The sequence below is a fragment of the Schistocerca americana genome, chromosome 9 (genome assembly GCF_021461395.2).
Source record: "Schistocerca americana isolate TAMUIC-IGC-003095 chromosome 9, iqSchAmer2.1, whole genome shotgun sequence".
In the NCBI taxonomy this organism is placed as follows: domain Eukaryota; kingdom Metazoa; phylum Arthropoda; class Insecta; order Orthoptera; family Acrididae; genus Schistocerca; species Schistocerca americana.
Genome location: NC_060127.1, coordinates 43,792,074 through 43,809,480, shown reverse-complemented (window position 1 = coordinate 43,809,480; position 17,407 = coordinate 43,792,074). Strand labels below are relative to the sequence as shown.

The 17,407-nt window shown below is 41.0% G+C and overlaps 1 protein-coding gene across 7 annotated transcripts in view; it reads right to left on the bottom strand.

Moving 5' to 3' along the window:
• The window catches only part of LOC124551113 (zinc finger protein 70-like), a 147,433-nt gene that overhangs the window by 71,296 nt on the left and 58,730 nt on the right, over positions 1 to 17,407 (bottom strand). For all 7 annotated transcript variants that reach the window (XM_047126053.1, XM_047126052.1, XM_047126059.1 and 4 more), the window contains 2 exons: positions 6,449 to 6,517; positions 297 to 398 (listed from right to left, as the gene is read on the bottom strand). In XM_047126053.1, the coding sequence (XP_046982009.1) occupies positions 297 to 398; positions 6,449 to 6,517 (171 nt within the window). The remainder of the gene's footprint in view (positions 1 to 296; positions 399 to 6,448; positions 6,518 to 17,407) is intronic.

Sequence of the window (17,407 nt, the reverse complement as noted above, 5' to 3'; positions counted from 1 at the left end):
GTGTGAAAATGTAAACAAATGTCAGTTCTAGTATAATATATTTGTCCAATGAATATCTGTTTATCATCTGCATTTCTTCTTGGTGTAGCAATTTTAATGGCCAGTAGTGTATATATAAGAGATATACTGCACTGGGTGGTGCATCTTTTTGTTATCAAAAGTCTCTGCTACTTTAGCCTGAAGGTTCACAAGCAAATCTGGAGACAACTACTTGATATAAAGCTTGACCTTCCTCTGTTTGTCAAAGCTGTCAGCAACACACCAGTGGTGGACAGTTCATGGGGAACATGACTCACCTCTAAGTTGTCCTCACTCAAGGCCTTCTCATCTTCCTCGTCCTCCACCTTCTCAGTATCATATGGGCTAGGTGCAGAAAAATCTTCAGAAGATGAAGATGCCTGGAACAGTTGAAAAAAAAGAAGAAAAAAGAACACTTCATAATGCGAAGGAAGTAAAATAAATATAATGCATGGTAGTCGAATACAATCAGGTGATGCTGACAGAATTTGGTCAGGAAATGAGACACTGAAATTAGTGGACGAGTTTTGCTATTTGGGCTGCAGAATATCTGATGGTGGGTCAAATACAGAGGATCATCAATCTGGTAATGAAAGGAAATGCTGGGGGTAAAAACTACAGAGGGGGACCAAGGCAGAAATAGGTTCAAATGGATGTGTGTTGCAGTAGTTATTCAGAGAGGAAGAGGCTTGTATCGAATGCACTGGCATGAAGTACTGCATCAATCCAGTCATCGGAGTGAAGACCACTGCAACACATTCTCAGACATTACCACTGAAATGGATTATAAGTAAACAACAAGAGCTGCTTTAACATTGGCTCACATGGACATGAATACAATGTCACATCATAGACATGGTGGTGTGTTCACACTAGACAGACCATCAACTCCACATCATCCCACTCAGCACAACAACAAACACAGCAAGTGAGCATATGGGAATGTTGTCCATCTTAAACAATGCTGGAACATAGTGTTCACATCAAAGAAGTGGGAAACAGTATTAGAATTTGTTAATACCCAAAGCAAAATGAAAGATGGGTTTTCTTGACAAAGGTTGTGTGGTAAATTTTGCACAATGCAGGGAACTGAAAGAATAGGAAAAATATCAAAACTGCAGGGTTTAGGGCACAAAACATCTAAGGTCATAAGAGCCCAGTATAGAACCATAGAATGCTGGGACCATGAGGGAAAAAAACCGTTTCACGGTCCAATACAGAAAGGAAGAAAAAACAAATCTAAAATGTCAAGACATTAAGGAAGACTATCTAAAAGACATCGACAAGACACCGGAGTCACCAGGTAGAAATCAAATCTCTTTTGTCATATTACTTCTTTTAAAAAAACTTAAAATGCAAGGCACAGCTCACATGTCATCCACTAAAATGTCGGGCAAAGCAGGCGGTAGCCTGGCCCTGAGACGTAAGTGGCTAAAATAGGGGCAGAGGAACAGGAAATGTGTGTCTGTTAATGGCTGGCTACAGAAAGGACTGCTGGGTGCAGTGTTCCCAATCAACAAGTGGTGGTGACTAAAGCGGCAGTGTCCTATTCGCATCCGACCTAACATTACTTCCTAACAGTGAGACGGCAGGGAGGAAGTCGATCAGGCTGTTGGGAGAGGTTTGACTTCTCTGAGTTTATCCCAAGAAGGGAGCACCAATGGTCATGCCAAAGTAACATGATACGCTGATAGAGGAAAGTACGAATATCTTGCGAGGGAACAGAGTAAGAGGTGGGCCAACCGAGTTGGACTGCGGCCTTGGCTGAAGCATCAGCAGTGTCATTCCCAGGCACACCAACATGGCCAGGAACCCACATGAACATTACTTGGGCTCCCTCATCTGGGAACAAATGGAGGCAGTCCTGGATCCATCAAACGATGGGGTGGACTGGATCTGAATCAACCAGGCCACTGAGGGAGTCAGAGCAGATCACACAGCAAGTGAGCTGGTGCCTCCGGGCATAGTGAACAGTCTGATAGAGGGCAAAAAGCTCTGCGGTAAAAACTGTGCACTGGTCGAGAAGCTGGTATTGAAACTTATCATCCCCGATGACAAAAGCACAGCCAACAACGTGGGCAGACTTGGAACAATCAGCGTAAAAAACTATGCTATCGGCAAGTTGTGAGCGAAGTTCAATAAATCTGCAGTTATAGGTCAGCTTGGGAGTTGAGTCCTTCAACAACAAGCTGAAGTCAAAATGAACACAAACCTGTGCCTGAAGCCAAGGTGGTGGAGGGCTCTCACCCATTTGGAAAGTGGCAGGAAGTGTGAACTGCAACTGCTGAAGCTGATGACGAAAGTGGATGCCAGGGGGCTGCAGTGAAGAAACATACATCTCGTATCGGTGGTCAAGCATGTCATCAAAAAAAGGGTCGAAGGTTGGGTGGTCTGACATGGAAGAAAGCCGACACCTACTGAGTAGGATGACAGTGGTAATTCACTGGCTTCTGTGTAGAGACTCTCAACTGGGCTAGTACAGAAGGCACCAGTGGTGAGACGGATCCACAAATGGTGTACTGTACTTAGACAGCATAATACACATGGCCATCCAGAGGAGTAGACAATGATTCCATAATCCAACTTGGAGTGGACAAGAGACTGATAGAGGCGGAGGAGGACAGTCTGGTCAGCTCCCCAAGAGGTACCACTCAATACTGAGGGACCGGGTGCAGAGTGCAGCCAGGTAGAACATATGGGGAGACCAACTGAGTTTCCTATCAAATGTAAGCTGTAAGAATTTTGTTGCATCCACGAACGAGAGAGCATTCTGGCCCAGTCGCAAGGACGGTGGAAAAAACACCTTGTACCGCCAGAAGTTGATGCAAATGGATTTGGTAGCAGAAAAGCGGAAACCATTTGTAACACTCCATGAAAAGAGATGGTCCAGACAATGCTGAAGACAGCGATGTAGGAGACACATCCGCTGGGAGTGGCAATAAACAGCGAAGTCGTCAACGAAAACAGAGCCAGAAATGCCAGCGGGAAGGCAGTCCATAATTGAGCTGATGGCTATGGCAAAGAGAACAACGCTCAGTATGGAGCCCTGAGGCAACCCGTTCTCCTGTGAAAAGGTGTGGGATAAGGAGGAACCCACACGTACCCAGAAAACTCGGTCTGCTAAAAATTCCCAGATGAAAGTGGGAAGACGACTGCGAAGGCCCCATGTGTGCATAGTACGTAGAATGCCTATCCGCTAACAGGTATCACAGGCTTTCTCAAAATCAAAGAATATGGCCACTGTTTGTCGCTTCTGCAGAAAATTGTTCATGATGAACGTTGAAAGGGTGACGAGATGATCAACCACTGAGCGGCACTTTCGGAACTCTCACTGAGCATTAGTGAGAAGATGGTGTGACTCCAGCCACCACACTAATCGACCACTGATCGTGCATTCCATCACCTTACAAATGCTGCTGGTAAGGGAAATTAGATAACAGCTGGAAAGAAGAGATTTATCTTTACCAGGCTTACGTAGGGGAAAAATAATAGCTTCACGCCAAAACGTGGGAAATACACCGTCAGTCCAAATATAGTTTTAGGTATGGAGGAGAAAGCATTTTCCCGCAGGAGGAAGATTCTGCAGCATGAGGATGTGAATTGTATCGGGCCCAGGAGCAGAAGACTTGGATGAGGAGAGAGTATGCACAAGCTCCCTCATAGTAAAAGGAGTATTGTAGCATTCTTGATTCAAAGAGAGGAAAGAGATTGCACGAGCCTCCTCCACCTGTTTCCAAGGAAGGAAGGCAGGATGGTAGTGGGTGGAGCTTGAAACCTCCGCAAAGTACCGGCATAAAGCATTGGAAACACTGACAGGGTCGACTATGACGTTTCTTGCCACAGTCAGACCAGGGACGGGGAGTAGGTGGTAGTCCCGGAAAGCTGGCACAGGCCACTCCAAACAAGAGGATGGAGTAAAACTGCTGAACGGGCTGGCGAAGTAAATGCAGCATGCTTTCTTGCTTTCCTTAATAGTGCGACAGCACTGCGCACATAGCTGCTTGTAGCGGATGCAGTTCATTAATGTAGGATGACGGTGAAAAGCACGAAGCGCACGTCGTTGGGCACGAATCACATTGCCACACCCCACACTCCACAGTCCACAAAGGACCGGGACCCAACGGGGAGTAGTAGTAGTATGAGGGATAGAAGATTTGGCAGCTGAGAGAATAATGTTCACAAAACAAAGGAGTAATGCAGTACTACTGACAACAGGAAGGCACCCAGTTCATGATTCCTAGGCCCAAAGGGATGCGAAGAAAGTGAAAAAATACATTTGTGTGGACTGTCCAGTCCATGTGCAGCTACAGCAGGAATAATTCATAGCTGACATGAAGATGAACCTTGCTGTTATCCCCACATCTGCTGCATCTAATGCTGATCAGTAACATCTCATGAAAGAACAGAGAGTAAAATGTACTTTATCATTTCAAGATGAAAAAAGATGAATGCTATGGTACATTCACATACAATAGTGACAGTGATAAGTATGAGTGCATTAGTGTTTCTGCAGCTTTGAGTACATTATGACCAAATATTTAAAAAAGTGGCAGAAATCTTATAATCGGCCTATCAAAATCTAAAAAAAAAATAGGAAACTGTAAGATTTATCTGAAACGGTTTCTAATTAGAGGCAGAAATCAATTCATTGCTTTTGTTGTGCTCTTGGCCTGGACATAATGAAACCTCTGACTTTCAAGAGAACAGCAAAAAGACTGTTGATATAATTCAGATCTGACCTGGAACATCCAATGTCACCCTCAATAAAGAATTTTTTTGACCATGGAACATATTTTTAAGGAAATTGTCTGACAATATAATTTCCAATAGCTTCTTGTCATTTGCAATTCATCAGGAGAACAGTATTCTTAAATTTCACTCATTTGTGCAATATCAGTTTGCATCGGCACATTTTATGACTGTTTTAAGTATGCTCAGTATGCAGCACAATACACAGAGCAATGGCCAGGACCATTTCTTACTCAACCGCAATTCTGTCTAAAAAGTAGTAGTAAATTATTGTGAAGTGCCTGAAAGCATTAATTTTCCTTCCATCGGGTGTGCCTGGCGTAAGGAAAATGGAAATGTTTATTTTCATCATTCAAATGGCACGGATTAGGTGGAGAGTGGGTATGGCAGCTATGTGCAGTCAGGAGGTTAAAAAGAGGGTGGCGGTAGGGGGTGGAGGAGGGGGAGGGGAGGCAGGGGGTTGGGGGCAGCAGAGAAGGGCAGAAGTAAATAGACTGTGGGTGCACTGGTGGAATACAGAGCTTTCTAGTGCTAGATAGGGAACTTAGATGCAAGACCTGTGCCATACATTCTCCCACCACCACCACCACATACTTCACTACCATCACCTATCCAGTCAAAGGCAGGGCTACATATGAAACCAATTATGTGATCTACGAGTTAAGCAGCAACCACTGTGCCACATTCTATGAGGCCACGGCAACACACAAGCTGTCTGTCCGCATGAAGGCTACCAACAAACTGTGGCCAATAAACAGCTGGACAACCAAGTTGCTGAGCACACTGCCCAAAATGACATTCATCATTTTAATGACTGCTTCACTGCCTATGTCATCTGGATCCTTCCCACCTCCACCAGCTTTCCTGAACTGTGCAGGTGGGAACTACGTAACATACCCTATGTTCCCGTAACCCTCCTCGCCTCCCCCCTCCCTCCCAATGTCTAACCTCCAACCACCAAAATGCACCTACCTGCCCCACCCTCTCTCCACCTCGTCACTGTATGCTTCCACAAGCAGCACTTTAATGTGCCCCACCCTTACCCTACTATCTTTTGCTGTCCTCCTCTCTCCCTGCCCCAGCCTCCTCCTTAACCCCACCAGCCACACTGCTTCTTCCACCATGCACAACTGCTCGCAGTCTGGCCTCGGCAGCCAGAGACAGTGGCCGTGTATGTCTTGAGTTGTGTGTGTGTGTGTGTGTGTGTGTGTGTGTGTGTGTGTGTGTGTGTGAGAGAGAGAGAGAGAGAGAGAGAGAGAGAGAGAGAGGGGGGGGGGGAGGGAGGAGTGTGTGTTGTCTCATTCAGAAGAAGACTTTTTGGCTGAAAGCTTACACTTTTCGTTGTTCCAAACTGCGACTCAACATGTCTGCTATACGATGAGTAGCAATCTATCCTTTTCAGAATATTGTCATTATTTGATCCCAGATTGTCCTCTGTTTGATTTGAATGAGTGTTTTTGTAGTATTAAATAATATCAGTATATAATTCATCAGAAATTCATATATATTGTGTTCTAATTGTTTCCACCAAGTTATGAGATGATTTCTAACATATGCTTAAAATCTAAAACACATTTTGTATTGCTCTATGGGAGATGAATAAAGAAATTATTATTCCATTTTATGCAATGCTGTTATCTACAGCAACATAAGAAGAATACAAAAGTAAAGATGCACTCACCTCTTTAGTTATGCTTAGTGGATCCTGCGTACTATTGTGGCCATCTGGCACCTCCCATTCCTGCGGACACTGAAAAGAAGTACACCTAGTTACTCTTCTGTCCACATACATGCTTAAGCAATGTCATGACCACCACACAATTTCTTTCTCTTTCTACAATGGGCAGCAAATGACAAGTACAGAAACAGCGCTATGTAATTTGGTGCAATTTGCAAACAATAGTTCTTTGGTAGGGGTGGGGACTACCAAATGGGAGTTTTAATATTATATTTCTTACTGAACACAAACAAAAAAGCATTAACTTCAATATAAGGGAGGAAACAAATCTGTCACATTTAGCAAAAATGATACAGATTGTACCACAAAGTATTTAGGGATGAGCACAGATGTCAGCTGACATGGAATGAACACATGAAGATACTGGCAGAAAGAATATCATAAATGCATTATGCTCTTAGGATTCTCTCAACTGTTTGTAACAGCCGCTGTCTTGGGATGACATAGTATTCATACATACACTCAATTCTTAGCAACGGAAATCTTTTCTGTGAATCAAAGGCTCAAAACTTTGGCACAATTTTCAAACTGCAGGAAAGGACTGCGACAATAATAACTCAAAGTAGTAGTCATGGTCACTGTAAAGACCTGTTTAAAGACATGGATATATAATCACAGAATAAGAGCCAGTTTGGAATTCCATTTATTATTCATCTTTTTCTGCTGGTGCTGCAGTGTTAACAGCAAAAAAAAACCTTGATGATCCTTGGCTTGTTCTACTGTTTTCATCCCTGTTACTTTGTTTTTGCAACTCGTTTCCACCTCTTGACTCCCATATAAGTGATATCATCTATCATATCATCAACTAACTTTCTTCTAGGTCTCTCTGTCTTCTTCTAGTAGCACGGATCAAACCATCCACCATTTTCTTCTGTATTCTAACCTCTGTCATTCTCTTCATGTGTCCTAGCTGTCATATTCGTTGTGATTTGACAAATTTTACTATATCTCTTTCTTGTATTAATGCTTATAGCCTAGTGTTCTAGCATATCCTCCAGCCTTCTTCTTCTCTTATTGGACCATAAATTTTGCATAGCACTTTTTTCTCAAAGGTCCTTAAGCTATTTTTGTTATCTTTTGTCTGTCCATACCTCTGACCCATATGTGACAACTGGGTGAACTATGGAGTTATGTATAAAGAGTTTCATTGTTCTAATGGTTACTAAGCTGAAGAGCTGTCGACTCGCAAAATAAGTTCTGTTTCCTGCTTGTAGCCTTTACAACACTGTTATCCACTGATATAAGGGCTGCCAGGTAACTGAAAGAGGACATTCCTTTGAGACATGTACCATTTATATTTAGATTTCCAAGGGTTCTTCTGGCTTCAGAGTGTGCATTGCCATAGATTTTATTTCATTTTCTGGCTTTTAATGTTCCTGTTTCCACTGCCAAGTATGTTTCTTTAAGTGTGCTGCCATACTACTGCACTATCCTCAGCAAATAAAAGTATCTGGTTATCTTTCATAAATATGATGCTTCTTTTATTGATTTTGTTTAGTACACCAGGCAGTGCTTTACTGAATAAGACAGTGGAGAGACTGTCCTTTATTAAACACAAAGCTTTCGCTTGTCCTATTGAATATCTGTACTTTTCCTCTTGTCTCTATCACTGTCATTCTGATTAAACAATGGACACTCCAGGTCGCAATATCAACAATAATAGGAAAAGGATAGATTGCTACTCACCATAGAGATGACACACTGAGTTGCAGTCAGGCACAATGAACAGACTGTTACACATTTTGCTTTCAGTCCAATACTACAGAAAAAAAATACACACACATTCATACAAGCACATCTAATTTACACATGACCACCATCCCTGGCAGCTCAGACCTGCATGCATTCTGGTGAGTCACAATCTATCCTTTTCCTAATATTGTTGTTGTTGTGATTAGATTTGCCAGTTTACCGCATATACCATCTTATCTTAGTACTCTGTATTGTAGTGCTGCTATCCACTTTTTAGTGAAATTAAAGAATGGAAAATCCGGGATGGAATGTAACAATATTATGAAAATAATATTATTTTAGTGAAATTAAGAAGAAGTGGCAAGAAAAGTACCATGAAATACTGCAACTGCAACTGCAGGCTGGAAGCTGCAGTGTCGCAACATGTGGGTCAAAATAGCACGTACACAGAAGGATTGCAAGATGAATAAGCCACACTCAGTAGAAAACTGCGCTGCACAGCAGTAATAGCCATAGTGGGCATGTTGGCGTCACCACACGGCGGCAAGATCCACGTTACGAACTCTGTGACTGGGCATCAGGCTTCTGCGTAACAAATGCATGCCAGAGCCATATAAATAGGACTAAATTTTGAGGCAGAGACACTTTAGAGTTCAGCAGCACCACCATCGCAACGCCAGGGTTGAGCCTAACAAAGAAATCATTGCGCGTCACCGACAGTAGCTGTGGGATCGAGGTCTGATCGGGTCAGCCTCTGCCAGCACTGACTTCCTCACGAGCTTCAGTGCCGCTAACCTGCCATCCGAGATGACCGACAAGACTCCTGCCGAGATGCCGTGGGTCACGTCCCACACTCAGCAGTCACCGTGGCGAAATAGTAGATGCTTGTGGGGCCGAGTCACAACATGAGGCCATTCCCTCAGTGGTACACTACTGGGGCACTACACGGTGCACCACTGATGCCACTGCCGTGGCCTAATTAGGCTGCCTCCCATCCTCTGACCTGTCATCAGCATCACAGCGTGCCCACACAAGCATCTCCTTACCGGACGAAAGCAGCTGGTCACCACTCACCTTACTGAGTGAAAACCCACTCTTTGGTATAATTCTTGGTGAGTTATGCTGACAAGGCTTGTTTGAAATCAATCAATAGGAAGTGCGTATGCATATTATATCACATAATTTTTCCATCATTTGTCTGATCACAAATATTTGATTAGTTGTTACTGTGTCTGGTGAGAAGCCACACTGATGTTCCCAGAGTAAGCTTTATGCACACTTTTGTATCCTTTTATTCAGTATACTTGTGAGGATCTAATAAGCTGTGCATAGTAGTGTATTATTCTTGTAGTTTTCACATGCTGTTCTACATACTTTATTACAGAAAGGGGACCATTATTTCAATTTTCCAGATATGGTGAAAGGAGAAAATGGAGACTTCTATTTACATGAAGCACCTTTAATAGCCTGTAATCAACTTTCCAGACAGACTGAATGGACTGCAATGGACACGGCAACATGTTGACCATCCAATAGTCCTCAAATGGTGTGTGCAGTGATGCAGTGCAAAATTATGTTTTGTATTAACTTGTGCATATTGAGTATGATCAAAATAGCACTGTACAACAGGGATAAACTGAATGAGGCAGTCTAGCTGTAAGAGACTGGCCTCATATTCAGGATGATTGAGTTAACTCTGTCCAGACATTGTGATTTTGGTTTTCCATAATTTTCCTAAATCATTTCACACAAAGGCCAGGACAGTTCTTTCAGCAAGGTCATAACCAACCCCCTGTCCCATTCTCGTAAAGTATACTTACATATTCTGTGCATACATATATTTGATCTATCTGTTTTCATTATGTTATAATGACAAATCCATAACAATCTGGCATGATCCTTGCATGAATAAATAAATAAACAAATACAGGAAAACCCAAAGGAGAAGACTGAAACAACAAAGTTTCAAGAGAGAAAGGAAACACACAGGAGGAGAATGAAAGGAATGTGGGCAGAAAGGAAGGAAAATAGCCACCTCTAAGTACTTTGCACAACCTAATGGGCTTATTTGCAGGTAATAATAAATATGGAGAACATAATCATGTCTGCTGAAACTGTATGTCAAACTGCAGCTGTCTGAGCATGCTGGAAAGAGATACTTGTACTCTGTGGCCAACATTTTGTAGTCAGACAAAGAACATGGCATCTCTCGAGTGCAAAATAAAATACTCTCCAATTCTGCATCCACATGTTCCTATCACATTGGATGTTTCAGATATCCTGAGATGAACCAAATGAACTGTTTTCAAAACTAGTGCAAGAAACTTGTGGTAATTCAGCTGTATCATCTGAAAACAAGACAGTGACTCAGACAGCAACAGACTGAACAAAAAAATAATTCTACTTCATTTTGAGTTACACTTCATTCCACTGTCATCCAAAATTAAAACCACAGGAAGCGGCAGAAATCAATAAATCAGGAACTACGGTAATCAAATTTTTAAGCATCTGTAAAACCAGTTGTCCCAAACAATGCAATTGTCTTTTGAACAATGAACAGACTTTTGGCTCAGACAAGGCACTACAGATAACGAACATTACAAATCTGAGCAGCATGCCAATGGTACAGCTAGGCATCCTGTACAGGGGATATGAAGATCATGGGGAACTTGGGATTTAAAACAAATTATTGAATGATACAACCACACTGATTTGGCAATGTGGCTTCCACAATGATGGGACTGAACAATGAAATCTGTTTTATGATCTGATGGTGGCTAGTGATGGCAAAAGTTGACAATTTCATTTTCAAACTGGAGTGATTGTTCTGGAAAATAAATTATTTCAATAACACACAACTTCTGTGTATCTCCAGTTTGAATGAAATGTTCTTAACAAATGAACACAGGGTGCTATACTCATCCCACTAATCAACAAATGTGAAGTGCTGTCTTCCACTGAAACTGAATCTGAGCCTGTGAGACACACTTCACCTGTTAGGAAACATGCTGTGCCCTGTGACGAGGAAGCAAACACAAAACAGTAGGGGTTTACTTATTGTTAGCAATTCAAATGTATGACAAATAATGGTATCCCTTAAGGAAATGACAGCTGTGTGTGGGAAGGAACATGAGGGGCACTCAATGTGTGTGTCCGAGGACCTCATTCAACATGTTGCATTCCAGCAGCCTCTGAAGGGGCACAGTGCAGCCAACTTCATACCATGGTACATGGAGGAATGAATGAAGCATGTCATCTGGTCTCTGATGTCCTACTTAGACCATTCCAGTGACTAGTGGAGAAAATTAGAATTCTCATCCTTCTCTGCCAGACAATGGTGTGATCTAAGTAGGATGTCAGAGCCCATATGACAGGCTTATTTGTTCCTCCTTATGCAACAGAAACAAATTGGCTGAACTGTGCTCCCTTAGTGTCTGCCTGAACAGCCAATAGACTTGCCCATGGAGCTTTAACAAAGCTCACAATTTGCAACATTGTCCCCAGAGCTAATCATAGCCCCCTGATTCTGAGACAAGGGGATGGCTTGAATCAGAGACTTCAAAACTTCTGAGATAAGCTATGCTCTGACTTCCTAGACTTGTGCCATAGTGTTGAGATCTGTAGGGTCCCCCTAAATGGCTCCAGTGTGCAATACCCATATGAGGTTGCTACCCATGTAGATGACTCTGTATGGCGTGCACACAAATTTAGTTTCTGATTGCACAACGCTCTGTCTAGTCCAGATAATGATAGGTGTACAAGATCTGTAGGTGTAAGATCCAATGTAATGTCACCTACTGGCAAGAGTATTAAAATCTCAGTAAATAACTGCCAAAGTATTTGCAACAAAGTGACAGAGTTTGAAGTGCTTATGAAAAGTAGTGGAGAGCACATAATACTATGAACATAAAGCTGGTTCAAGCTCAGAAGTGACACAGTGAGGTTTCAACGAAAACTGGAAGGATCAACTAATAGGAAATGGAGTGGTGTATTCATCACAGTAAACAAGAAACTCAAGTCCAATTGGTAGAAACTGAAGCTGCATGTGAGATTTTTTTGGAGAGACTGAGTATCAATGGTGGTCATACACTAACAACTCAATCTACTTATCACCTACAAGACTTAACCACAGATGTAACTGAAAACTTGGGAGGAAACCTCATACATTCATTAATCACACTGTCAGCATCAGAGAATACATTAATCATGCAACAATCACTTGGGATAATTACAGTTTTGTGAGAGACAAGTGTGACAAGACATCTTGCAAAACATTACTAAATGTCTTCTCTGAAATCTACCTACAACAAATATCTCAGAAGTCCACTCATGGTGGAAATATATTGGATGTAATAGCAACAAACAGGCCTTAGCTCTTTTGCAGATGGGCACATTGAAACAAGTAGAAAGATTCACATGTTCAGCAAACCAGATAAAAAGGCAGCACTGTCATATCTCATGAGGAATTAGAAACTATCTCTTGACAGGAATGTGCATAAGAACGGTAGTACAAGTTTAAAAGAATAGTTGACCATCCACCTTCATCGATTTGTACCTAGTAGAACAGTTCATGATGAGAGGGACCCTCTGTGGTACACAGTCACTGTAATGAGACAGACACTACTCTGTACAATAGGTGTAAAATGAAGCGGAGGACTATAGATAGAAAGACGATGAATGAAATGTATATGGGTATCAAAACAGCAATGCATAAAGCCTTCAGTGGCTGCACTAAAAGAATATTGTCCAAAGACCTTTCACAAGCCCCAAAGAAGTTCTGGTTGTATGTAAAGGTGTTAACTGCACCAAAATTAGCATCCCATCACCCAAAGACAAAACAAGACAAGACCTGAAACAGAGTAGCAAAGCAAAAGCAGAAAAGATTAACTCTGTTTTCAAATGTTCCTTTACAAAAATAAATAAATAAATAAAAATTAAAAATTTAAAAAACAGGAATACTGTTTCAATCGAATTTTTGTACCACTGCAAATATGTGAAATATATATTGTGACAGTGGCACTGAGAAATGGCTGAAATCACTCAAACTGAACAAAGTTCCAGAGCCCGTTGGAATCCCTGTCAGATACTACACTCAACTTGCAACTGAGTTTGACCCTCAAATGAACAACCATGTCCAGTTGCTGAAAGAAAGCACAGATCACACCTGTCTCGCAGAAGCGTAGCAGAACTGATCCAATATCACTTGCATCCATTTGTTGTAGAATCTTAGAATATATCCTTAGTTCAAATGTAGTGAGGTATCTCGCACATGATGGCCTCCTCCATGCCGAACAGAATGCTTTTTTGAAATATCAATGGAGTAAAACTGTACTCAAGCCTTTCTCACATCACCCTAAATGCCAGGCACTGAAGCAGCCCAGTAGATGCAGTATTTGTTGACTTCTGAAAACCATTTGACTCAGTACCACACCTATGGCTATTAACAAAGTATGATCAATGGGGTATCAAGTGACATTTATGACAGGATTGGAGATTTCTTTGTAGAGTGGATACAGCATGTTGTCCTCTATGAAGTATCATTGGCAGATGCAGATATGACTTCTGCTGTGCCCTGGGGAAGAGTGCTGCGACCCTTGCTCTTCGTGTTGTATATTTTTGACCTGATAGACAATAGGAATGGACATCTCGAAAGAGGGCAATCACAGAAGTCAGAAAGGAAACCATAGGTACAAGGAAGACAACTGTGAAGAAACCATGGATAACATGAAATACTTCAGCTGATGAAGAAGGCAGTATAAAAATGTTCTGCGACATTCAGGAAAATAGAAATGTAAGTCACTTAGGAACAAAATAAAAAGGAAGCACAGGGATGCTAAGGCAAAATGACTGCATGAAAAATGTGAAGACATTGAAAAAGAAGTGACTGCCGGAAGGACAGATCCAGCATATAGGAAATTCAAAATAACTTTTGATGAAAATAAAGGAAAGATGATAACATTAAGAGTTTAGTGGGAATTCCACTGTTAAATGCAGAGGAAAGAGTGGATAGGTGGAAAGAGTACACTGAAGGATGGCTGATGACGAGATACAAGAAGAAACAGGAGTTGACAAAGAAGAGAGAGGACAGGCTGTTCCAGCTCGAGAACTCAGCTGTGAGCAGCTGGATGCCCATGGGTACAGGTGGGCAAGAGTGAGTAAACAGCTTGTGCACATGTGCACAACATTACGGGTGGACAGGACTGGGCAAGCAGCTTAGATGCAGCACTGCGCAGAAAACACTGGCTCAGTAGGAGACTGTGTACAGGGTGACTGATTATAATGAACAAAAAACATCAATATAAGCCAAATGTACAAACATTTTACTTAATTTGAGATATCTATTTTCATTCATTCACAATTAAATGAAGTATTGTGTGACAGTCCTCGAGCTGCCGCAAGACACAGAATATTCTTAAGGGGACCACACCCTGGTTCAGGTCGAAAACAATCAATTTTCGGTTTTCATCATATTTCAATAGATTAAGGTTTTATTTAAATACTCTGAAAAGGATTTTGCTGAAAAAAATTTTTTTTCCCACATTTAAAGAGCATTCTCCTACCATGTGTGTTTATGTGCCATGCCCACTTTTCTGTCACCCACTTTTCTGCATATATTTTAGATCTTTATATCCCCTACATTGCACACTCCCCAGTGTGTTGGCTATCCTTGGAATGCAACGGTCGGTATTCTTTTGTTTCTGCTGTTTGTAAACAACACGCTTTCAAACACGTGGTTAGTTTTGTTCAAGTGTGATTGCGAGTAGTTGTTATACTTACATTTGCAGTGCTTGTTTACACATGTTTTGTTGTGTTTATTGAAGATGATGAAACGTAAAGGCATTTTCAAGAAATGACAATTTAGAGGAAACAGTTTTGGAAAGCTTTCTGTACAAGAGGTTATGTCGCCTGGCAATGATTTTTCTAATTGTAATTCTTCGACAAGTGCATCAAAGAAGCTCTCACCATTTCAAGAGAGCTACAACAAATTTACTGTAAGTGACAAGGGGTGCAGTAACATTATTATAAATTTGAGAATATTATCAGATGTAATGTCTAAATTTGTACAATGTTAACAGTGTGGTGAGTCACAAAGTGTGAAAATTTGTGAGAGTGCCAGTGGGAGAAAAAGCCTAGCAACTGCTTTGGATTTAATTTGCACTAAGTGCTCAGCTGTGATTTCATTTATGAGTTCTTCAAAACCAGATACAAGTGGTCCTTATGAAATCAATACTAGATTAGTTTATGCCTTACAATCCATTGGCAAGGGCATGGTTCCAGGGAGAAGATTTTGTTCAGTGATGAACTTACATCAACCAACAAATAAATTTGAAAAACTGACTGCAATATTAGAGAAAGCTGTTTGTGAGGTCAGTGAGGAAGGCTGAAACTGGCTGCTATGGAAACAGTGGAAGAAAATGATGGATGTTCCGATATTGCAGTTGCACTTTATGGAAGCTGGCAGAAAAGAGGACATACTTCTCTGAATGGAGTAGTGATTGCCACCAGTGTAGACACCGGTAAAGTGTCAGATGTGGAGATAATGTCTAAATATTGCAAATGTTGTAAAGTCAAAGAACATAAAGAACGCAGCTGTGTGGCTAATTTTAGAGGAACAAGTGGTGGTATGGAAGTTCATGGAGTACAACAAATATTTCATCGCTCCGTAGAAACAAGAGGCGTACGGTATACCAAATATTTGGGTGATGGTGACAGTAAGGCATAGAACAATGTGGTGAACTCTAAGCCACGTGGAGATGCCATTATTAGCAAAATAGAATGTGTAGACCATGTTCAAAAATATTTGGGAACAATACTGAGAAAACTAACTGTTGATATGAGAGGAAAAAAAATTAGAAGATGGAAAAATGTTGATCGGACTAAAACTGAATTAGAAAACTTGCAGGTATATTATGGGCAGGCAATTAGGAGAAATAAAGAAAATCTGGAGGCAATGAAGAGACATGTTTGGGCCATATTCTTCCATAAGTTCTCTACTGATGATAAGCCATGTCATGGATTGTGTCCATCAGGAGAAAATTCGAGGTGCAAATACAACAGGCCTCAGGCAACTGGAGAATCTTATTCTCACCAGCATTCTCTTCCTGCTGCTGTTATTACAGCAATTAAACCTATTTTCAGAGACCTGGCTCATCCTGAGCTTCTAAGGCAACGTCTGCATAGGCAGACACAGCTCCCAAATGAATGTTTCAACAGCATAATTTGGAACCGCCTTCCTAAAACTTGTATGCGTGTATACAATGAAACTAAGAGTTCACGATGCTGTTATTACATTCAATTGTGGTAATATTGGAAGGTGGTGGAAAGTTGAGAATTAATCCTGGTGAAAATATGATCACTGGGCTGGAACATTGCGATAAAATAAGGATAGCTGATGCAGACAGGTCTGCATCTAATATGGCCAAGAAAGCAAGACAAACATCCAGGAAGGTGAAAAAGAAGTTGGAAGACCTGTTATAGGCCAAAGAAGGTACATCATATGCAGAAGGACAGTTTTAATTACCTGTAAGTAACAAATTTCAAAAGTTTTTTCTTTAAAGTAAATTTCCCGCAAAGTAAAATTTTCAGTACATATGCCCCATTATATCAGAAACTATCATAGATAAATGAATGAAATTTTTAAAGACACTGCATAACTGGTACTACGTTCATTAATATTCCCCCATTAGGAAGTTCACAAAAAATATATTCTGCAGAAAAAACTTAATATTTTTTGTTAATAAACTTAAAAAAAGTATTTATTAAAAACTATAAAATGTATAAAGTAGATTTTAGTACAGTTGACTATATTAGCATCATGTAACATACAGTAAAAATATTAAGGTCCTGAATCAAATAGTTTTTCAGAAATGGGTCAAATACTTGCCTAAATTAACATGGGTTAGATAGGCAGGGTGTGGTCTCCTTAAGTTTTGTGTCATGCATCTGGGATCTTTCTTCAGTTTTTACTCACTTCGTTACAGAAAACAGTTGTTCACAACCAAATATAGATATGATGGCAGCTGCATTCCTGTGTAATTTGGGAAAATCTTCTGCATGAAGATTGCGATACCATCTTACCAAATTCATGGTGTAGTAATATCTGTCCTTGAGCACTGTGCTATTTTGCAAATCTATTAGTTCCAGTTGTATTTCTTAAGGAACAGTATCAGCATCTGCTACAACTGAAAATGGAGTGCTAAACAGTTTTAA